Source organism: Choloepus didactylus, chromosome 22 (assembly GCF_015220235.1).
Source record: "Choloepus didactylus isolate mChoDid1 chromosome 22, mChoDid1.pri, whole genome shotgun sequence".
Taxonomy (NCBI): domain Eukaryota; kingdom Metazoa; phylum Chordata; class Mammalia; order Pilosa; family Megalonychidae; genus Choloepus; species Choloepus didactylus.
The window spans coordinates 28,783,832-28,807,709 of record NC_051328.1 but is presented as its reverse complement, the minus strand read 5'-3'; the positions used below and the strand labels follow the sequence as shown (position 1 = coordinate 28,807,709).

The following is a 23,878-nucleotide window of genomic DNA, read 5'->3' as shown; positions in this document are numbered from 1 at the left end:
TGACATGTAAATTCTTGCTTTTCGTTTTGTCTTTAAGTTCCCGGAGACGTTGCTCGTATTTTTCCATTCTTTTCTCCATCTGTTCTTTTGTGTGTAGGCTTTTAGGTGCCTTGTTCTCCAGTTCCTGAGTGTTTTCTTCTGCCTCTTGAGATCTGCTGTTGTATGTTTCCATTGTGTCTTTCATCTCTTGTGTTGTGCCTTTCATTTCCATAGATTCCACCAGTTGGTTTTTTGAACTTTCAATTTCTACCTTATGTACGTCCTGTGTTTTCATTATACGGTTCATCTCTTTTGCCATACCTTCGGTAAACTTTTTGAATTCACTTAGTAGTAGTTGTTTCAATTCCTGCAACACAGTTGAAGTGCAAGTTTGTTCCCCTGACTGGGACATAACCTCATTTTTCTTGGTGTAGGTTGTAGTTTTCTGTTGTCTAGGCATGGTTTCCTTGGTTACCCCAATCAGGCCTCCCCAGACCAGAATGGGCTAAAGTCCCAGAAGGAAGAACTATTCAGTATCCAGTTTCCCTGAGGGTGTGTCTTAGAAAATTGGTACACCCTCTGATGCCTCCGGTCACTGTGCTTTTCTGCCCAGCAGGTGGCGCCTGTTAGCCCATGATTCTTGACTGGTGTATGGAGGTGTGGCTCTTTTTCCTCAAGTTCTGAATGAAAAGTGGGTAGTAGAGCTGGGCCCCACCTCTTTCCTCTTAGGGACTATAGATGCACTATGTGGAGGTTATTAGCATTTCAATGTCTCTCTCTGCCTGTGTTATACCCTTGTCTGGGTCACAGCACTAGGAACTGAAAATGGCTGAGGCTTTCTCCACTGAGCCAAAAAGGAACAGAGCTAGTCCGAGGCGACCCTCCGGCTCTCCAAGGTCAGTCGTCACCCAAAGCCTCTGTCTGCTTGTTGGGGATTCGTACCTTGTAGTGAGCAGTTCACACTTGCTAATTAAAACCCCAGTTGGAGCTCAGCTTAGCTATATTTGCTTGCTGGGAGAAAGCTTCTCTCTGGCACCACGAGGCTTTGTAGCTCGGGCTGTGGGGGAGGGGGTCTCCTGATTTGGATCCGCAGTTCTTACTTACAGATTTTATGCTGTGATCTCGGGCATTCCTCCCAATTCAGGTTGATGTATGATGAGTGGACGGTCACGTTTGTCCCCCCACAGTTATTCCGGATTATTTACTAGTTGTTTCTGTTTTTTTTTTAGTTGTTCCAGGGGGACTACTTAGCTTCCACTCCTCTCTATGCTGCCATCTTAGATCCTTGACTCAATACATTTTGATCAATCTCTTGTCGTGTGTCTACTATGTTTCAGGCACTATTCTAGGTGCTGGGGATACACCAGTAAACAAAGCTAACACAAATCCCTGGGGATAATTGGCAAAACCCAGCCGGGGCTTTCAGGGGTGTCCCCTCCCTGCCAATACCTCTGTGTGGGATGCTTAGGGAAACAGAAAATTCTTTGCTGGGATGATAAGATAAATAGCTGTTTAGTGGGAAGCCCCAGCTACATCATATTTCTGGTTCTCTTAATTCTTTTGCTTCATTCTTGTTCAAATAAACTACATTTCACAGCAATCCTGGGAACTGCATTAATGTCCTGTGACAAATCATGAATTTGGGCTCCCTGTGGTGTTGAGCACATGCCTGCATTGGGCAAGGCAGGGGAGCCACAGATGCTTAGTGAACAGAATTTATCTCTGGGCAAGTAAGGTGGCACCAACATAAACAGGCCTTCAACAGGCTGTGGGAGGCAAGTTCAGGGAGGGGAATAGAAAAGACAGGTGTCTAATGGGGATGCCAGCCACTTGACCACAAAGAGTCAGGGGAAATGGGCTCTTACCAAGCTCCTCTCCTTCTTTCATGGACTGCTCAATGGCAGCCCTGATGCAGAGCTCCCGGGCCCGGATCCCTGGGACATTGTTCCCGTCGGAGATGGCTTCCAGCACGATGGAGTCGATGCTCAGGCAGGCTGCGTTGTAGTACTTGGCCAGGCTGACAGCAGTGGCAGACTTTCCTGTCAAAAAGCTCAGAGGGTTGAACTGCCTGTCTTTCACTTGCTCAATGTAAATCCTAGACAGAAGAAGCTTCTATTCTAGCGGCTCCTGAAAAGTAATCTCTCCAACTCTCTGCCTTTAAGTCTTGCATGTGACCAGAGGCGGTGGCAGAAAAGAGAAGTGAGGCCTGAGGTAGGAGTCAGGTGCAGGACTATGGTCCTAACCCACCGCTGATGTGCAGCGTGCCAGGGCAACCCGCATCCTCTCTGGGTTTTCTCCTCATTTTAAAAAGTGGATTCTATCAGATTATCTTTAAAATACTTGGGAGCTCTTACTTTCCGTGATTCTAATGTGAAGATTTTTTTTTAATTTAAAAAATAACTTGTGTTGATTTTTTTCTCATTTCAAAATACCTGCTCATTACAAGACATGCATAAAATTCAGAAAAAACAGACAAGACAAGAGAAAAGAAAAAAGACACTTAATCCATTCATTCAGAGGTATTACAGTTAGCATGTGGTTGCTAAGTATGATATGCAACTATTTTGTTTATATTTCTTTTTTTTTTAAAAGACATGGGTCATGTGGCAGGCTGAATAACAGCCCCCAAAGATGGCCACATCTTAAGCCCTGGCACCTGTGAATATGTTCTGTTACATGGTAGACGAGACATTGTGTGTGATTAACTTAAGTGTCTTGGCATTGGGAGATTAACCAGGTGAGCCCAATGTAATTAGGTCCATATAAGAGAGGGGTAGAAGGGTCAGAGTTAGAAAAGGTGATATAATGATGGAAGTGGAGGGAGGGAGGGAGCAAGAGAAGGGGGGAGGGAGGGAAAGAGAGAGAGAGAGAGAGAGAGAGAGAGAGATTGGAAGATGCCATGCTTCTGGCTTTGAAGATGGAGGAAGGGGCTGAAGGGGCCACAAGCCAAGGAATGCAGGCAGCTTCTAGAAACTAAAAGAGGCAAAGAAACAGATTTTACTCTGGAGTCTGCAGAAGGAACATAGCCCTGCCAAATTCATTTTGGACTTCTGACTTCCAAAACTGTGAGAATAAATTTGCATTGTTTTAAGCCACTAAGTTTGTGGTAATTTGTTAGAGAAGCAATACGGAAATAATACAGGTTACCAATCATTAGTATGACATTTTTTCTCACTTAAAATGAAGTATCATGAACATCTTTCTGTCCATTCAATACACTTCTGTTTTTAATGACAATATAATTTACTACATGAATGTACTATGGCTTAATTAACTAGCTCCCCATTCTGAACACTTCTATTGTTCCCAATTTTTTTTTATCATGGTAAACTGTGATGCAGTGAACATTCTTGCAGTTAATTTTTGTCCACATCACTGATTATTCTCTTAAGATAAATTTTTAGAAGTAACATTGCCAGATCAAAGGGTTTGTTCTCTCCTGTTAAATAATTGAATGTTATGGATTTTTCTCTAATATTTCAGTGTTTTTAAATTAATAAAGGAATACAAGCTCAAACAATTCAGAGATGTAAAAATTAAAAACGAGGTGTTTTCCCTCTCCTTCTCTAAACCTGTATCTATGAGGTCAACAATTTGACAGTTTGAGGATGATCCTTTGGTATTTAGATTTTATGCAAAAGAGTCCTTTATTGCCTCCAAAAATTACATGTGCTCATATCACCAAAAACTCAGAAGGAGCAGAATCACCTCCACGGAACAGTCTGATTTTGAAAACTGTAAACATGCCAGGGTTGGGGTTGCTGTAGCCTACACTCCCGTCTCTTATGCTCTTCATTCCCGGATGAAATTGTGAGGAATCTGCCCCTGGAATGGGGCTACTGGCTCCTCCTGGGTTGGGTGCATTTTCAGGATTAACTCTCAACTCTCTTACATTACTACCCATCTGTCTTGTTTTCCCAGGCACTCCTTTCAATGCAGTGCAAACATGGCTGTGAGGGCTGACGCATACCTGACAAGGGCGTCCCGTGGATGATGATGGCGATGCCCTTCCGGTTCTTGGCCAGGCGGCCCTCTGCAGAAATGTCAATGCCCAGGTGGCGCGCAATGGCCTTGCTCACTGGGTTGTTTTCTAACTCTCCAACTTCCTCCATGGAGTGGCTGTCAAGGCTCTGTAGTTTGTCAGCTGCAATTAAAAATAAATGTGTGTGTCTGTGTGCGTGGGCATGTATGTGTATGCACCCAGAGCTTACATGGGTTCTGATGGAAATGAGTTTTTCTTTTTAGACATTTTTGCTTTAAAATGACAACTGTGATCTGCTACAAATCTTGCAACAGTCCTTACTCCCACCTAGTGTTTGTGGGCACCCTTTTTGGCTAATAGTTTGTTTTTAGCTACTATAATTTAAAATATAGATAGTCTTGACTTTAATTCCATTTTGGGAATCTTTCCTGCTGAAAAATAGAAAGGGCATTTATGTGGAGATGCTTATTCCAGAATTTTCAATATTAAGGAGACTGTTAAGTATATGATGGTCTAGTCACATTATGGAATTAATACATAGTTGCTATTAAAATAATGATTTATATTAGAGTTTGGCAAACTACAGCCCACAGGCCAAATCGGTCCTGCTGCTTGTTTTTGTAAATAAAGTTTTACTGGTACATGCCCATTTTTTTACTATTGCCTTTGGCTGCTTGCATGATACAAGGGCAGAGCTGAGTCACCATGGTAGAGACTATGTGGCCCACAAAGCCTAAAATAATTACTGTCTGGTGTTGCAAAGAGAAAGTTTGCCAATCCCTGATTTAGAACTACAATTATTGGCCTGGAGGGATGTCTATAATAGAAAGAAGCAAGCTACAGATTAATATGCATAGCAAGCAGAGTAGCAGGTAACCAAATACATATAGCTACACTAAACACATTCACAGTGTTTAATAACAAAACTGGGATCATACTCTAAATTTTGTTCTGCAACTTGCATTATCACATAATAAATATATCTTAGACATCTTTCTATTTACTTGAAAACAGATCTATCTCATTCTTTTTAAAATAGCTGCTAGTATATTCCATTGCATGGATTTATCATAATTTAACTAGTGCCCTAGTGATCGACATTTAGGTGGTTTCCAGAATTTTCCATCCTAAGCATTGTGGTATGTGTCCCTTCTCTGGAGGACATCTGGGGCCAGCTCTGAGAAGGTTCAAGCCTGGAAGACAGTGGCAGGGCCAGGATGTGTGGGGTGAGGAAGGGCTGCCATGAGAGAGCAGACTCTTCTTAGGGACAGGTCTGCAGAGACAGACTGGATTAAACACAAGGCAGAGAGCCTGGAATTTCTGTACTTCAATCTCGGTTTTGCTGTAATATGTTCCTGCTTAAATTTATCCACCTGGTTGACTAGGGCTAAGAATGACAACTTAACTACACTCCTTAAAGATCTCACTAATCTTGCTTGCCCATGCTTCCTCTCCCCCAGGGTTAGCAAATGACACAGTTGCATAGGCTTTATCATGGTTTATAATGTCTGGCAAATGAATGGCCCCTGTGATTCCAGTTTTACCGTGTCTGACTTTGACATCTTTTTATAACATGGACAAGATGAATGTTAGGAAACAGGTCCACGGTGCTGAGAAGTCAAAAGTGTGGTTGCCTACACAGCAAGGAAGAATAGTGTTCCTGAAATGTTTCTCTAAACACTGCCCAGTCTCCTGGAATTTTAGCATTAAACAGTCAAGCCTCCAAATTAATACTTAGTCTAGTTAAAACACAAGTAATTGTGGCAAGAAGAATATATCATATGTTAAGTTCATCAATGGATTTCCATGCTTCTGTCATACTGTGTGAGTGGGAATATCAGAGCTCCAGAGGGCAGGTGTGGTGGGCAGGCTGGGCTAGAGCCAACCCTGGGAGGCCCTGAAGATGCATTTTTTTGGACAAAGGTGAAAAGGCACAGAACAGACTCCCACTTCTGTTTAGAGAATACAGTAAAATGCTTGGTTACTCTGGCTCTCCTCATCCTCCTCTTCATCTAGGTAATATTTGGATTCAGCCAAAGGGACGTGCCGCTCGTCCAGGTTGGATGTGACAGATATCCCTCGGCTAAGCGAGGTCCTCTTGGTGCTGGTAGAGGTTCCCTGATCTGATGAGGGCACATCTTCCTCTTCTGCTGGGGAGACAGCCATGAAGACACACAGGGGAGAGTTGGGAGGGGGACAAGGAGATGTGGGCAGAAAAGGGAAGAAAGACAAAGAGGAAAATTACTGGATTGTTTCTATCACCCTGGACCATCCAACCAAAATAAACAAGACCTGCGGTCAGCCAGGTCTTAAAAGGTTTCTCTGCTTGTTGCTTCTACATTTCAACAGTGTTTTAATACTAAAATCATATGTTTGCTCCAGAAAATGTGGAAAATCTACTCATTCACTCACTCATGCAGCACATATTTATTAGGTACTGCGATGTATCAGGTGCTGCTCCATGTGCTGGGTGTACAAGTGGGGAACAAGTGATCACTGCCTTTCTGGGAGCTGCTTGTCTGGTGGGGGAGACAAGTGTGAAGACAGTAATTACATGCATGACGAATGCTACATAGAAGAACAGAGCAAATAGGAACAGGGTGGCACATTTCCAGGATGCAGAGAAGCATGGAAGAGAAGGACACACCATGACGAGCCACTCAATCCTACAGGTCATCAAGGAGGCTTTATGTTCAAGTGTGCACAAGGGAGCACCTGGGCTGATGATGGGATAACTGGGGGTGCTGGGCCAGAAACTCAAGATGATGAGGGTGCTGTCCTGCTCTGTGATTGGGGTTTGGCTTTGAGGACATTCAAAGGATTGACCTGCATTATGGGTTGATGCACTTGTAGGAGGCAGGGGGTATAATAATTACTCTGTGGACTCTGGAGTCAGAGAGACCTGGGCTTTAACCTGATTCTGCCACTTAAGGCTGAGGACTGAGCATCTCTCTGCTTCAGGTTCCTAGTACCTGCAAAGCCCTCAGCACAGGGCTTGGTGTCTAGCAAGTGTTCTCTCCATATTAGCTGTTTTTTAAGTCTTGACACACCACTGGACTCTAGTGAGAGCAGAACGTGTCCTAGTCTCTCACCCATAGAATGAGGTTAATAGGACCTATTTTCTAAAGGTTAGAAATAAAATATGTAAGGCACCAAGTACCCATTAAGCACCCAGTGGGTGCTCAATAGTTGGGTGGTCTCACAGAAGGAGGAATTCAAAGGGGTCAGAGCAGAGGCTGGAGAGAGGGGTTCTCTGTGTCAGGTTCTCACCATTCTCCTCCAGATATTTCGCCTTCATCTGTTCCTCTTTCGACCGTTTCACTTCCTTAAAGTACTCATACACCTCCAGGGGCAGCTTCTCTCCTGGCGTCCGGGGAGGCAACAGCAGGGTGTTATAGGAATCAAAACTCTTCAGCGTCCGTAAGATCTGCTCAGGGAGAGAACGGGAGCTGCGGTGGGGCTTCCCGGCGGTTTCCTCCCCGCAGCCCTAGGTCGCCTCCCTAGGTGGGCTCTCCTGCCCCAGTCTGCGCCTCTGTCTCCAGACGCTCCGGTCCCTGCCCCTCTCCCTGGCTGGGATTTGTACAAAAGTTTCTGGATTTCAAAGGGCAGGGCCCTTAGGAGAGGTAAGTCAGGCTGATCTCTGTACCTGTGGGGATATAGGATCTTTACCTTGTTCCATTTGAACCTGGGCCTTTCACATGTGGAAAATAATTTTTTCTCATAAAAAAAATAATGTATATTGTTTTTATTTTCCTTCCAATGACAAAAGTGCAGAACTCCATTACCCTCTTTGGGTGAAATGTACTTAAAAATTATTGTGGCAGGCAATAGTACGCTAGCAAGGCTGTTGTCTCACAAAGAGGATCCAGGGAAAGACAAGTAAAATGGTATTAAGAGTGTGTGTGTGTGTGTGTGTGTGTGTGTATGTGTGTGTGTGAGTATATAGTAGGGTTGCCAGATAAAATACAAGATGCCCAGTTAAGTTTGAACTTCAGATAAACAATGAATAACTATATACTTATATAATAGTATAAGCATGTCTTGTGTAATATTTCAGAGATACTTACACTAAAAAATTCATTCTTTATCTGAAATTCAAATTCAATTGGGCATTTTGGGTTTTTGTTTTTTGTTTTTTTGCTAAATCTGGCAACCTGTGTGGTGTTTAACACACATATTTATAAAAAAACTAAAATAAAGATCTAGAAGGCCTTTATTTCCTATGCAACCAGATTCATTGGTGTGAAAAATCGGTTTCTCCTGGATGACCATCATTAGTTGTTCCAAAACCATTGGTAATAAGCTGATGTTTAAATTTATATGGAAGAACAAAGGGCCAAGAATAAAAAAGAATAAAGAGAGAGGACTTACTCTACCTGATATCAGGGCGTAATATGAAGCTGTATTGACAGGGTGGTAGTGATGAAGGAATAGACAAATTGGCCATTGAAATAGAAAATAGAGCTCAGAATAGACCCATTCATAAATGGGACTTTGATATAGGATGGAGGTGGCATGGCAGATTAGTGGGGAAAGGAAGGAATATTCCAAATTATTCATGTGGAAAAATAAGTCTTGAGAGCCTACTTCACATCACTCACAAAAAAGTCAACTGCAGATGGATTAAGAACTAATTGTTAAGAACCATACTGAAACTTTTCTTAAAATATAAGAGAATACATTTCTAACTTTGGAGTAATGAAAGATTTGTTAAACAACACACAAAGAGCAAAACTTGGGGCTAGTGATCCTTGGTGGGATGGATAAGAGGAGGCACGGGAACAGGGTAGCATAGGAACACATAAGAAGATAGAAGTATAGAAATGTTCTGTCTGGGGTTGGGTGGAGGGCTCATGCACGTTCATTGTAGTATGAAAACATGAATGAATGGACTTCTGATTGAGCCAAGATCATGTGATGGCATAATTTCTGAATCTTTCCCAATCCCACTTAACAAAAAATGACAGAGTGCCTAAAATAGCAAAGATAAAACCCCATGGACAACATATTCAAAGAACAAACACACAGAGTGGGTGACAAGGTCTTCCCTTGAATCCTAGAATATGAGTCGGTAGAGCTGAATCACCTAGAATGCCAGGTATGTGCGGCCCCAGCTAGGATAGGGTCAGCAGCTATGTAGAGGGAGTGAGGAGAACAGATGGGGGAGGCAGTTTCTGACGGTCTGAAGAGCTGGGGAAGTTACCCATCACCGACACATGCTCCTGTCCCAAAGGAGAAGATCCATCCCAAGGGGAGACTTCTGCAAGTCCCTTTGGGAATAATTGGTGAAATGAAGAGAATGCTCCAGAAGCTCAAATCCATGGGTGAGTGCAAATGACCATTTAGGGACATGGGAAAATCAGAGAGCAGTGAACACAGTGAGGTGCTGCCCAGATCCCCTTCAGGCTCAAGGCACTCATTTCTCCAGTTCCAAGAACCTTGACTGCTGACTGCTCAGCTGAGTCCCACTCTGCGAAGGTTATTCCCCCTTCCGGGGAGCAGCCCAGCCGAAGACTGGTTGATGAGGGCCAGAAAAGTCCTGGCCACCTTGCATCAAGTGGGATAACTCTGAAAGCCATCCCAGCTGCAGGGCTCCCTGTGGTATCAGCTAAAGTCTCCACTGCAACCTCATCACAGTTCAACTTTTTCTTTCTGCCCAATTCTTTTTGTATCCTTCGCAGGTGTTGTGCCTTCGCATGCTCCCTGATAAGCCTCCTGTATGCAAATCTCAATGTCTTACATTCTGCTTTCCATGGAACCCGACCCACAACAGAGGATACTGTGGCAACATAAGCTCTTAAGGTTCCAGAAATACCCAATGGAAAGACTCCCTTCCAGAGGGAAAGACTAACACTGTGGGAAAAACTTATGGGAGCAGAATCCAAAATGGGCAGGGCATAAACACTGGGTGTTACGAAAATAGAAGATTTAAATGCCGAGTGGGAGGAGGGTCCAGAAGAAGCAGAACCACTTTAGCTAAGCCATTCCCACAAGTTCCTGACCCACAAAAACAAGTGTTTGCTGTTTTGAGTTAAGTTTGGGGGAAATTTGCTAGGAGATAATACAGCATCAGACTTCATGAAGAGCAACACTTTACAATGGGGCAACACAGGTAGGATACTCAAGCAAAGAAAATATGAGCCAGATTTGTTTTGTAGTTATGTAAAATGTAACCACTGGGAGAAGCTAGATGAAGGATACAAGGACCTCTCTGAACTAGCTTTGTAACTTCCTCTGAATCTGTAATTATTCCCAAATAAAAAAAACTAAAAAATACATAGGCCACATGAAAACAATTACAGAAACAAACAAAAACCAAAAATAGATACAAGGAGCACTAACAAAAACAAACAAACAGCTTTAACTGGTTTGAAATGTAATGTCTTCTCAATGGTGTAAATGGGGGAAATGGGACCAAAATAAAGTCCCTCTCCTTAGTTGTCTCTCCCTCATATGCAACAAAAAGAGCTCTACTCCTTTTCCCCTTGCATAGAGATAGGTGTGGCAAAACAGGAGCACGTGTTTTGGGGGAGAGGGTTGTAAAGGACATGTGTGTTTGAGAGGGCAGGGCCAAATATTGGGGAGAGGGAAGAACCGCAGAGAGCCTCCTGGGGTGTCCCCCTTTTGGCCTCTTTTCCCCCAGCTGCCAGAGTCGGTGGGAGGATTCCAAAGTCAGAGGGAGCGTTTATAAAGAAATGAATGGTGGCTTATCCACACAGGATGCAGCAAAGAGTAGGAAAGAATTACAGTTACACACAACAATATGGGTGAATTGCACAAATATAATGTTGAAGCAAAGAAGCCAGACACAGAAGAGTTCACATTGTGTGATTCCATTTATATGAAATATAAAAATTGTTGTTGGAAGTCAGGGTAGTGGCCATGCTTGTGGGGAGGCTTCTGGGATGCTGATAATATTTTGCTTCTTGACTGAGGCACTGGTTACACAGGTGTGCACAATTTGTGACATTCATTGATATGTTCCCTTAGGATCTATACACTTTCTGTATGTATTTTATAATTCAATAGAAACTTATAAAATAAACAAAGGATAATGTATGCATACATATAGGAAATGCCTGGAAGGTCACACAAGAAACAGCTAATAGTGGTTATATTTGGGGAAGAAATTCTGTAGGGGGAGTCTAGAATGGAGGAGAGCCTCTTTTTTTATTGCTGTGTGCAGTTCTCTACTATTTGAATTTTAACCAGGAGCATGCATTTTTCAGGTGGTTGTTTAAATGTACGATGAAATCACAAAGAAGCAATGAATTCTGCTTGGAGCAAGGGAAGTATGTCAGGAAAGGCTACAGAGAAATGAAATCTAAACTGATGAGGAGTTCAAGGGAAGTGAGTTGGGAGTTGAGGAAAGGCCAAGAGGAAGCTATTCCAAGCAGAGCGTGGAGTGAAGGCAGGCAGGATGCAGTGTGCGTAGGAAAATGTAGTTTCGTTTGTACTTTGCTTACCTTTTCTTCCAGGAGATATTGCTGGTCAAATTCTAAAGAGTAAAACTCAATGGGAAAGTTGCACGGATTCTTCACCACCACCTCAGCCTCGTCACCGGTCGCACAGGGCAGCAGCGGCCCCAGCTCCAGAACGGAAGGATTAAATTCCAGACGTGGCTCCAGACCTTGCCCCTGTGCTAGCAGCGTGAGCTTCTGAGCACTTTGGCCAATCTGGAACACCAGGGTTTGGCTGTAAAATTTCTAGAAAACATAAAAAAAAAATTAAACAAACATCTGATTTTTTCCCGTTAGGTGACATGTAAACAGAAATTGTGTGCATGTGTTTATGGGGGTGGGTAGGTGGGGTGAGGGGGACAAAATTTATCCTATTAGAATGAAAGAGAAAACTTTTCTTATAAAATTGCATGGGCACACCAGGTGCTGTTCAATGTGTGTCACCTGTCGCGGCCCCGCTGAGTGTCGTGCTCATATCCCTCAGCCTTTCCGTGTGCTCTGACTTCCAGCTGCCACCAGCTGCCCCTGCGGGTCTGAGGGTCTCACTTCCTGGGCCTTGCTGCCCACGGAGGGCAAGGCAGAAGTGCCGAGCAACTGCCGGGGTGCCCTGGGCGCAGTCCTCAACCAGGGACTCTCGGGAGTTCCCACAGAAACCCCCAGCTCCCTTGTTCCCTGGGACGGATAACTCCTACGTATGTGTTTTGTGTATTTCCCCAGAGTTTCCCTGTGGGCTTAAGCCCCAGTCTTCAATGCTGTTAGCTGAATTGCACACCCTTTTTTTGGCTGCCTTCTTTTTCCTTCAACTTCCCTACACTGTAGTGTTCCCTGCACTTCCCCAAATAATCTACTTATGCTCACATTCTTGTCTCCTGGTCTACTTTGGGGAGAATCCAGATAGTGTATTTCCATTATTTGAAGTTATGATTACACAGCAGGTCTGAGATTAACCAATTAGGGCATTCAGTTCAACCCACACAATTACAATCAGAATACCAGTTGACAGTGATACCAATCTGACTCACATGTTTCCTCAAAATGGTAAAGAATTCACTTTCTATCCAGTGGTTCCTAATCTGGATCCATGGGAATTTATTAAAAACTCAGATTCACTGGCCACATCCCCTAGAGATCCTGACTGAGGAAGGTCAAGGTAAGGCTTGGGATTTTTCAACCAGATGGTAGGTCATTCTGATACAGGTGGGCTCAAGGCTTGGGTTTGGGGATCATGATTGGCTTCAAGATTTTAAGAGTTTCTAATTCTTTTAGTTCAAGGGGGGAAAACCAGATGGATGGAATGTGCATGGACATACATAAACATAAAGAAAAATACCCATCATTGGAAATAGGGGATGAATCACTGGCTAAGAGGATTTTCTGTATAGTCATGGTGTTTGCACTTTATGACCCAACTTCTGTATTTTAGTTGCTTTTTATGGAAATTGCTCTAAAACATTTCATTCATTTCCTCGTTTTTTAACACAGTATTCTGAACACATTTCATAATGTTTAAGAGCTGTTAGTGTGGGCATCAGTGATTTCTCTATGTTGCAGAGGACGTATGGGTGGCAGGGCTAACGGATTCCTTGTGTCAGCCAGTAAGTTCCTTCCCAATTGGTGGAAACATTTTATTAACTTTGACCAATTCCAGGTCAACATTTATGGAACTACCTGAACAAATCTATTTTTACTATATTAATTGATATTTCCTCCTTTCAGCAGTGGAGAAATATCTTGAATAAAGCCCTGACACTCTTAAGACTCTAAGAATGACAAGTGTATTATTAAGTCTACCTTCTTCTATAAAGGTTGGGGGATATTTTGATAATGGTAGAAACATGGGCTTTATTTTAAAATCAAATATGAAGTCATTATCTTTTCCTCTTTTTCAGTGCTCCTCACTATAGATTCTTATGCCATTCCTCAAAGCAGTTACCAGGAAATGGGAGTTAACCATAGGTATTCTCTAAAACTCCAATTTTTCTTTTGAAAGAATAGAATAGAGAAAAACATCTCCCAAATGCCTTAGGGTTTGAGCAAAAGTCTTTACAGTGTAACCTCTTGAGAGCCTCCCTGGTTCTAGGATTTTATTATTTATACTGTGTTCTTGGTCAGGAGTAGCTTTGCGCTGATGACATTCAGAAAAGATATTTGTTGTTAAAAGGGGGAATTGTAGGTTTTATACATGTTACCAGAAAAAAAATTAAAAAAAAAAATCCATGGAACTGCACAACTCAAACAGTGAATCCTAAGTTAAACCATGGACTATGGACTATAGTTGATAGTACAATTATAAATATGTGCTTTCATCAATTATGACAAATGTACCACACAAAGGCAAGGGTGGTGTATGGGAACCCTATATTTTTGGGAACCCTGTATTTTATACATGATTTTTTTTGTAAACCCACAACTTCTCTCATTAAAAAAAGAAGGCCAAGGAAGGCTGTCCACTAGGAAGCACTTATTATTATCATGACTACTGATGAAGGAACTTAACTACAGTAATGGAGGTACTTACTACATAGAGCACAGCATGCTGTGCCTTTTATTCACATTAATTCATGAATCTTCAACATGACTGTAGGAAGTAGCTACTGCAAGTTGATAGTCTCTTTCCTGAAATCCCAAGGACCAGAGGCTTTCAAATTCATATTTTAAAAAGTAAACCCACCCTTGGGAAGACGGTTGCTGCAAAGGAGAGGCTAGGCCTCCCTGTATTTGTGCCTAAGAGTCTCCTCCTGAATGCCTCTTTGTTGCTCAGATGTGGCCCTCTCTCTCTGGCTAAGCCAACTTGAAAGGTGAAATCACTGCCCTCCCCCCTACGTGGGATCAGACACCCAGGGAAGTGAATCTCCCTGGCAACGTGGAATATGACTCCCGGGGAGGAATGTAGACCCGGCATCGTGGGATGGAGAACATCTTCTTGACCAAAAGGGGGATGTGAAAGGAAATGAAATAAGCTTCAGTGGCAGAGAGATTCCAAAACGAGCCGAGAGATCACTCTGGTGGGCACTCTTACGCACACTTTAGACAACCTTTTTTAGGTTCTAAAGAATTGGGGTAGCTGGTGGTGGATACCTGAAACTATTAAACTACAACCCAGAACCCATGAATCTCGAAGACAGTTGTATAAAAATGTAGCTTATGAGGGGTGACAGTGGGATTGGGAAAGCCATAAGGACCAAACTCCACTTTGTCTAGTTTATGGATGGATGTGTAGAAAAGTAGGGGAAGGAAACAAACAGACAAAGGTACCCAGTGTTCTTTTTTACTTCAATTGCTCTTTTTCACTCTAATTATTATTCTTGTTATTTTGGTGTGTGTGCTAATGAAGGTGTCAGGGATTGATTTAGGTGATGAATGTACAACTATGTAATGGTACTGTAAACAATCGAAAGTACAATTTGTTTTGTATGACTGCATGGTATGTGAATATATCTCAATAAAATGATGATTAAAAAAAAAAAAAAAAAGAAAAAAAAAAAAAAAAAAAAAAAAAAAGCCAAAGAGGCATGACATTGACATGAAAAAAAAAAAAAAAAAAAAAAAAAAAAGTAAACCCAGCGCTCATACTCTATGTTTCCTAATACCCCAAGGAGGGTCAAAGGTAAAAACCCCTGTAATCAAACAGAATATTTTGCAGTTGCAATGTCTGTCTCTAAGTGGGATAAATAAATAAAGACTAAATAGTGTCATATCAGTTCAGATGAAGTTTAGCTGCCAAATGAGTTTTGGTCTGAAAATTTTTTTTTTTTTTTTTTTTTCGGTTTTGGAACTTATTGGATTTTAGAATTACAAATAATGGTTTTTGATATGTAATGTTATCATTCTAACCTTAGCTATGAGCAAACTGAGGCTTAGGGAGCATCAATAATTTGCTCAAAGACACAGTCTGTCAGTGCAGAGGCAGGAGGCCACTAATCCAGGGCTGTAGATTGCAGAGCTCATGCTCTCAACCCCCAGGACACACAGTTTCTGTAGGAGCCAGAGCACTGGGGATGTCATATTCAGAATAGCAACACATGGGTAACTCAAAGGTGGATTTTGAGTAAAGTTCAAAGAGATCAGGAGACTCTGAATGAAACCACGTTTCTTTAAAGCTTACCTCTTCCGTGGGCATGAATTTCACTTGCACGTTGGATCGCTCATTAGGATCCAAGATTCCAGATGTGGGCTGAATCTCAAAGACCCGGGTCTTTGGCTTTAATTCAGCATGTAGTTTCTTTCTTAGGTACTTTGGCATGTGTTTCTCTAGCTGGTTTACAAATATTAGACAATTAGATCATCTTCAATGGAAAACAGACTCATTCTACCCCCCCCCATTCACCTACATTTGCTGAGTAGCTCTCTGGTATCAGAGAATGTGTTTATACCAGGGGTACAACAATGGGTAAGACATTTGGCCACATAGCATGGCCTGATAGGTCTTTGGATGGGCTTAGATTTTATTCAAGAGGCAATGGTTGTCACTGAAAGTCTTTGAAAAGCAGAAGAGTGAAATGATAAAAGTGGAGGCCTAGAATTACAAATCTGACAGGAATGGAGATAAAGAAAAGGGGACCGGTAGACCACAACTCATTTACCTTACTAACAGGCTTATAGCTGTGGACAAACCATTCACAAGGGACTTGGAGATGATTGGAAAGCTGAATTGTTTCCACGAGGCACTGTCCACACTGAATGGTGGCAAATTCCACTTTTTCACGAGACAATGTCATAGTTGGAATAGTCACCCTGGCTTGGAGGCAGATGTGAACTGTTGGCCCTCCAACCACCTAAAATGGGCATAAAATTGCTGTTACCATATGGCATGGGGTTGGGGACAGGGAGGGGGGAGAATCGAAGTCTGACATAGTAACAGGATCATACCAGGGGTGATCAGCAAGCAGAGCCAGAAGCTGGACAGGGTCAGCTCAGCCCAGTGTATCTTACCTTGATGGGCAGAGTGACTTCTTTGTTTCCAACAGGAAGATTGGCCCCCTGTGGATCAAACCTCACTTCAAACGTTTCCGTTTCACAGTAAGGTAGATTCTTTACACGATCTAGCTCAGTAGTGAAGCCTGGCCCAGGAGAGTGAGAAAAACAAAATCTCTTTGTGGGAAAGAGAAATAATCAACAAGAGCTGATGTAGATAGAGCACTCCCTGGGGCAAGATGACTATTCAAAACATCAGTTTATAACCCAACAATTCATTCACCTGATCCCAGAAGAAGCCCAAATGATGCTCGAAAATGAGACAGTATAGATGGGGTACCATGTTAGTAATGACAAAATATGATGGGATAGTCTCCCATCCTGGTTACCTGTGTCATGAAGGACACGCTTTTCAGCATGCAAGGACACTGGAAAGTGACTGGTGTTGGTGATCTTGATGATATGGGTTCGGACCTCACCAAGGATAATGTAGCCAAAGTCCAAGATATACTCTGGCAGCTGGACTCTGAAAGAGTTAACAAAGTCTCTTTATTAGTCACTTTCAAATCTGGAAGACTATTGTTTTGGAAGGCTACTCATCCAGAAATGAAAGAATGTGAGATTCTCTTCCATCTCCTGTACACAATTTTTATTCTCTGGAGTGGAGACCAACTACTATACACCAGAATGGACACCAGGAATAGGGCATTTCCCCAAGAACTCCACACTGTTGCTGGCCATTATCTCAAAACACATTCAGGGAGGGCCCCAATAGACCCAAAACAGAGTCTGTCCATTAGACAAAGCTGGAGTTTTCTGACTTTAAGAGGCAGAAATCTGTCCGGTTGGCAGTAGATAAGCAAGCCTACCAGATTCTATTACTTCCAGGGACACTCTGCATGGGGCAGCACTGCTTGCTCTGATCAACTAAACAAATATGATACAAGAGGCACCCACTTGGTCAGCTTGAGGCGACTCCTATGGCTGAAGCAGGAGTCATCTGTGGAATCGGGAGTAGCAGTTTTCTGATATTCTAGGGCATACTCTTGGACTAACAGCCGCTCTACTTCCATCTGGAGCTGAGCACTTAACTGGGGAAGAGAGAAGAGCAAGTTAGCAAATTCTTGTAGAACATGCATTCTTCATGGTGATGGTAGCACCCTCATGGAGGTGACAATTGGTTCTTGGGAGGGAAAAAATTTTAGATATTACAATACTTTATGACCCTCCAAAGAGCATAAACAGATATACAGTGCACTTGTGGTATTAAAAACTTCATGGGGAGGGGGTGTAAACAAATTCTAGTTTTATCTCTGCCATCATCCATGCCGTGGAATACTACTCAGCAATAAAAAGAAATGAACTATGACACATGCAACAAGCTGGGTGGATCTCAATGTCATTTTGCTGGATGAAAAAAGCCAATCTCAAAAGGTTACACACTATTTGATTCCATTTATATAACATTCTTGAAATAAAAAAAATATAGAGATAGAGAACTGATTGGTGGTTGCCAGGTTTAAGGGCTGGGGGGTAAGAGGAGTAGGTGTGGCTATAAAGGGGTAGCACAAAGGAGGGATCCTTGTGACTAAGGAACAGTTCTGTATCTTGATTGTAGTTACCTGAATCTACAAGTGATAACATGACCACAGACATAGGGGACTGGTGGTTTGATGGGTTGAGCCCTCTACCGTAGGTTTTACCCTTGGGAAGACGGTTGCTGCAAAGGAGAGGCTAGGGCTCCCTATAATTGTGCCTAAGAGCCTCCTCCCGAATGCCTCTTCGTTGTTCAGATGTGGCCCTCTCTCTCTAGCTAAGCCAACTTGAAAGGTGAAATCACTGCCCCCCCCCCCCACGTGGGATCAGACACCCAGGGGAGTGAATCTCCCTGGCAACGTGGAATATGACTCCCGGGGAGGAATGTAGACCCGGCATCGTGGGACGGAGAACATCTTCTTGACCAAAAGGGGGATGTGAAAGGAAATGAAATAAGCTTCAGTGGCTGAGAGATTCCAAAAGGAGCCGACAGGTCACTCTGGTGGGCACTCTTACACACAATTTACTCCTTTTTAGGTTCTAAAGAATTGGGGTAGCTGGTGGTGGATACCTGAAACTATCAAACTACAACCCAGAACCTATGAATCTCAAAGACAATTGTATAAAAATGTAGCTTAGGAGGGGTGACAATGGGATTGGGAAAGCCATAAGGACCACACTCCACTTTGTCTAGTTTATGGATGGATGAGTAGAAAAATAGGGGAAGGAAACAAACAAACAAACAGACAAAGGTACCCAGTGTTCTTTTTTACTTCAATTGCTCTTTTTCACTTTAATTATTATTCTTGTTATTTTTGGGTGTGTGCTAATGAAGGTGTCAGGGATTGATTTAGGTGATGAATGTACAACTATGTAATGGTACTGTGAACAATTGAATGTACGATTTGTTTGACTGCATGGTATGTGAATATATCTCAACAAAATGAAGATTAAAAAAAATTGCATAGATACACACACACACATACACATACACACAAAAATGGTGCAGGTAAAACTGGTGAAATCTGAACAAGCTCTGCAGATCATTTCCTGGTTTTGATGTTGTACTACAGTCATGTAAGATGCAAACATTGGGGGAAACTGGTTGAAGGGTATATGGAATCTCCCTGTAAATTTTTTGCAATTTCCTGTAACTCTATAATTATTCCAAAATAAAAAGTTAAAAAAACTTAAATATCAAAGTTTTCAAAGAGATTAAATTTGGGAATATGAGGAAAAAAAATCTTAAGTGCTTCTTGAGGGCAGAGGAGCGAGAATGGAAAAAGGTTGAGAGGCCTGGTTGTAGAAGGGCCATACTTTAAGTCAGGGGCCAAGGAGGTAGGCTTAATGTGTAAAGTGGAGAAAACAGGGAGCAGGGGGACTGTGACAAGTGGGAGAGGGGCATGCCTCACCTCGCCCCTGAGCCCCTGGTGGCCAACCCTTGCCCTATGCAGGGTCCTCCTGCTTGGCTCTGTGCGGGCTTTTACATCCACAGAAAGCACACACTGCAGGTCCCAGGGACAGCCACCTGGGGACATGGGTAAAATGCCCACACCACGGTTTCTCAAGGACAGCAGGGGACCCACCCAGAGAAGGCAGAGGTTAAGAGCCCAGCCTTGGGAGTTGGACAGGCCTGCATTCAAATCCTAGCTCGGCTGCTTGCCTTGGGACATGCACTTCACTTCTGTGAGTTTCTGTTTTCCCAGCTGTGAAATGAAGACCATGATAGCACCAATCCCCCCAATCCCCACTGGTGCGAGAGGATTCAGTAAGATAATGCAGGTCAATAACTCAGCACAGGTTGGTATGAGAGTTGGATAAATGGTAGCTAGTGTTATTAAATATGATAATCCTTGGTGCTATGGTTCACTTTTGGCATCTTGTACCAAACCAGGCTTCTGCAAAAGCAGCCTTCATGGGCAGCCTTTGGGGCTCCTAGTCTCCCGCACTCCCCTCTTCCCTGTTTTAGAAACCCCTCTTACCAAGTCTAAGGGATCTCTAGCTACATATGTAATTATGTCTTCCTTAGGATGACATTGTGATGCACAATTTGTATTTTAAAAGAAGGGAAAAGAAAGTAGTAGCCTTAATGGCCACGAACAGTTCGTTGAGCGGAATTTCAGGAAATGGTAAGGGAGAGAATTTGGGGATTTTGCCTCCATAACACACCACAGGGACAGCCTCTATTTGCAAGCTGGGCCTCTCCCTACCTCGGTAGTCCACCTCTTGGCTTGGTTCCCACCTCTGCAGCACCTCACATTCCTGATGTTTCCAGATCCTCTGTGGCTGCCCCACTCCTCCCCCTGAAAGGTTGTATACCTAAGGGTTTGATTCTGAATCTGTACTCCATTCCCTGCTCAGTCCCTAGGGAATCTCAGCCCTTCCTGTGAATACAATGACATTGCATTGACTCTTCCCCTGGTCCTCAGCCAAGTCCCAAGTCCCTGTTGGGTGCCTCTTCTTGGATGATGCACAGAAATCCTCGGTGAAGGACCCTCTGAATCCATTTCCCTTCCCCTTCCCCAAAACTTGCTTCTCCTTTGGAGTTTCCTATCTCAGTGCCCCCTTCTTACCTTGTCACCAAGCAAGACACCTGGGGGGTCACCTCCCCGTCACCTCCACAACCAATCGCTAATCCCTGACACTTCCACAGCCAAATTATCTCCTGAATGCACCCTTTCTTCTCTGTCCCCACGGCCATCACCTTTGTTCACACCACCATCACTCTCACCTAGAATTATTCCATCAGCGTTTTAAAAACCAGATCTCCCTACATCTATTCTCATTCCTCCAAGTCCCCCTCCCCTCCAAGCTTCACAAAGTGGCCAACGGGAGCTTTGAAACATGCAACTCTAAATATGCTATGCCCTGGCTTAAATCACTTTAGGAGTTTCCTGATGCCACAAACCCTGAATTTGATTCACCAAGCTGCTGCCCACCTCTTCGGGCGCATTTCACCCCTGCCCCCCACCTTCCCACTCTTGACTTCATCTATACTTGTCTCCTTTCTGATCTTCAGGGATTCCATGTCCTTCCTGTCTCTGGGCCTTTGCACATACTGTCCTTCTGCACATGCCTTCCGTGCAGTGTGAAGCTAGTCTTACCTCAGCAGATTCATCTTCAGGGATCTCCTCAGTTATTATATCTAATTGATCCAGAGTTTCATATTTCTCATACTCTCTTTCCAGGTTTTTCTTGGCCTGATTCAGGAAGGTTTCATACTTTTCATTACCTGTGGGTGTTAAAGGAGAAGGGAACAAGGATGGATGAAAAAATATGAATTATGCCCCAGACACTGACTCAGTGAGAGGAAAGCAAACTTTCTGATACTTCACTTGCCATGTTTCTCTGTTTCAGAGTGTGAGGTAATTTGAGTGAGTTGAATTTTTATCAGAGACTTCACTGAGTTTAATGAGACCATGCTTTAGTGAGTTACTAGCTGTTTCTCAAGAACTTACTGGCAGAAACATCCAAAGTCACCCTGTAGGGTAACCAACTTGATTCCCCTGCCCAGGACTTTCTTGGTTTTAGCACTGGAAAGACTTGAGTCCTGGGAACCTCCTCAGTGCTGAGCAGACCAGGGAGGAGCATCAACCTATAAGTCAGTTTTCTTATTTATTAAAACTCAACTTATTTGGGACAATTTTTTTTTTTTTTTTTTTTTTTTTTTTAGCTAGACCTAAGACACAATTCCTGGAATCAGGGAGGATGGGCAATTAGTGGAGAGCTTTTAGACACCCAAGCTCACCACTACACCAGGGCAAAGTCAAATGCTTCCAGGGGCAAGATGGGTAAAGTAACTTAAATGTCTACTATAAAACAACAGGAAGTGCTGGACTGTGATGAACTGGAACACAGAAGACCCAGCTAATAGCATTCAAATTTAAATTATTCTAAAGCACTGTGCTGGGCAGTAGAGCTCTCCACTGCTCTGACAAGGCTGGCTGGATGTCCAGTTCACAACCATGCGGCTAAGCTTTCCTCCTTAACAATATGGATTTAAGGCAATCCCCATCTGGCTATAACTCTAGGTACTAGAATGTAAGTTGGTTTTAACCTTACTAATATTTATGTTCAGATTTTCAGGAAGAAGACAGTAACAACGGTCATAAATGGATGAGTTAGTGACATTGGGGAATAGTGTAGGAGGAAAGGCTGAGCATGAGGACTTAAGTGGAAGCTCTTTAAGGAAACTGGATTTCAAGGAGCTTGAAGAGGGATTCATAAAGAGTGAGAAGTTTCTTTTGACTCTTCATCTTCTACTCTATGTCAGGAAGAAAGAGCCAGAGAGATTCTATGGCCAAAAGAGTTATTCAGCTGAGCTTTGGGATCTGCCAAGACAGAAATTTCATTCTGGCACTTGGGGATGGCACTAGGGCTAGACAGGACCAGAAAAGCTTTGGTTAGGCACGAGGGCAGACAACTCATACCAGTCTAAATTAGCTTCTGAACTGTGTTGTGCCAAAATAAGGAGTCAGAATCTGCAGTTGCCTTTCTGGACAGTTTATATTTTGAGAATTCTTCTCCTTGCATTAAACAATTCTTTGCCTTCTTACTGGCCATGTGTGAATTGTGCCATTGGGAAAGTAGGACTTAGGGAGGGATTGTAGCTGGAAGGATCATAGCACAGAGGAAAAGGCTTTTGGAAAATGGAATTTCCTGATCCCTTAGTAAAGAGATGGAAAAAAAAAAAAGGCAAAATTGAAGATCAGTCTGGGGTCCTAATATGGGACTGTCATGGACCATATCTTGTCTCACTAACCTCAAGTTACCAATTCAAATTCAATTTTTGACCTTTTTGGTGATTGAGGAAGAACCAAAGAAGGGGACTGCCAAGCAAATAAAATGAGCATCCATCAACCATCAGGTAAGCAAAGCTGAAATGTATCTTTGTCCCCCAAGGGGGAAATTCCACAAACGGGTTAGTAGTACCTTTGAGGTTCCTGGGGATATCGAGGCAGATCCGGGGAAAGATTCCCTCTCCACTTAGAGTGATATTTTCTGGGTTCAAGTGGGCGATCTGTATCTGGAAATTTCTCTGAAAGATCTCAGGTATTCCAGGTAGGTAGCAAACCTTCAACACCTGCTCTTTAAGTGACCCAATAAAACCCTATGCAGTAGAAAGACCAGAGAGAACTTTAAAATTTATGAATGGACATCAATTTCTGGCAGTTTGATGCACTAGATAATCCCAAGGGCCTACTGTGCTGTTATTTTCTGCTCACCCATTCCCTCAAGATTCATTTCTATGAAGCTCTAAGAAAATGACAAGCAACTAACAGAAAAATGGGCAATAGATATGAACTGGCATCTCCCAAGAGGAAACAAACACAAATAGCAAATGAACACAGCGAAAGGCACTCATCCTTATTAGCAATCAGATAAATGCAAACTTAAGTTTATAACGAAAATTTTTTTAAACCACAAAGTTGGCAATATTTATCAAATTATGTTGAGGCTATGCATCAAAGGAAACTCTTTTTTTTTTTTTTTCCCAGAGGAAACTCTTATACACATCTGGTGGGAATGCCAATGGGAATAACCATTGTGCAAAAACACTTTAGCATCATTTTTTTTTAGAATAATTGAATTTATTTCAATTATTATATGTCAATGGAAATACTGTCAATGCACAAGAAAAAAATGCAATTTTATTAGCCAAAACAATTGGAAAATGAAGGTAATAAGTCAATATTTACAAAGCAAAACACCACATACCTAGACATAAATTAAACATTCATTCATAACTTCTGTAATTAAACCTATAAAATGTTGAGAGAAATTAAAGATGACCTGGTAAGTGGGCAGTTATGCTATGTTCACCAATTGGAAAACTCAATATTGTAAAGATATCAATTTTCTTCAAATTGTTCTATAAAGTCAATGTAATAGCAAGCAAAGTCCCAAGTGAAAACTGATAAGGAGATTCTAAAATCAATATAGAAATCAATGGAGAATAGAGGAGGCAACACAATCTTGAAGAATAAAAAATCTGGAAAGCTCACAG

General features: G+C 42.6%; 1 protein-coding gene across 11 annotated transcripts in view; it reads right to left on the bottom strand.

The window, feature by feature from the left end:
* HYDIN (HYDIN axonemal central pair apparatus protein) overlaps nucleotides 1-23,878 on the bottom strand; it is a 534,664-nt gene that overhangs the window by 138,445 nt on the left and 372,341 nt on the right. For 8 of the 11 annotated variants that reach the window (XM_037815908.1, XM_037815907.1, XM_037815906.1 and 5 more), the window contains 12 exons: nucleotides 22,804-22,981; nucleotides 20,976-21,103; nucleotides 17,293-17,426; nucleotides 16,725-16,861; nucleotides 16,354-16,481; nucleotides 16,005-16,196; nucleotides 15,527-15,676; nucleotides 11,428-11,667; nucleotides 7,232-7,388; nucleotides 5,947-6,111; nucleotides 3,950-4,123; nucleotides 1,845-2,018 (listed from right to left, as the gene is read on the bottom strand). In XM_037815908.1, the coding sequence (XP_037671836.1) occupies nucleotides 1,845-2,018; nucleotides 3,950-4,123; nucleotides 5,947-6,111; nucleotides 7,232-7,388; nucleotides 11,428-11,667; nucleotides 15,527-15,676; nucleotides 16,005-16,196; nucleotides 16,354-16,481; nucleotides 16,725-16,861; nucleotides 17,293-17,426; nucleotides 20,976-21,103; nucleotides 22,804-22,981 (1,957 nt within the window). Of the gene's footprint in view, nucleotides 1-1,844; nucleotides 2,019-3,949; nucleotides 4,124-5,946; nucleotides 6,112-7,231; nucleotides 7,389-11,427; nucleotides 11,668-15,526; nucleotides 15,677-16,004; nucleotides 16,197-16,353; nucleotides 16,482-16,724; nucleotides 16,862-17,292; nucleotides 17,427-20,975; nucleotides 21,104-22,803; nucleotides 22,982-23,878 lie in introns of those variants that run through there. The other 3 variants (XM_037815909.1, XM_037815915.1, XM_037815916.1) reach the window with 3 other exon arrangements.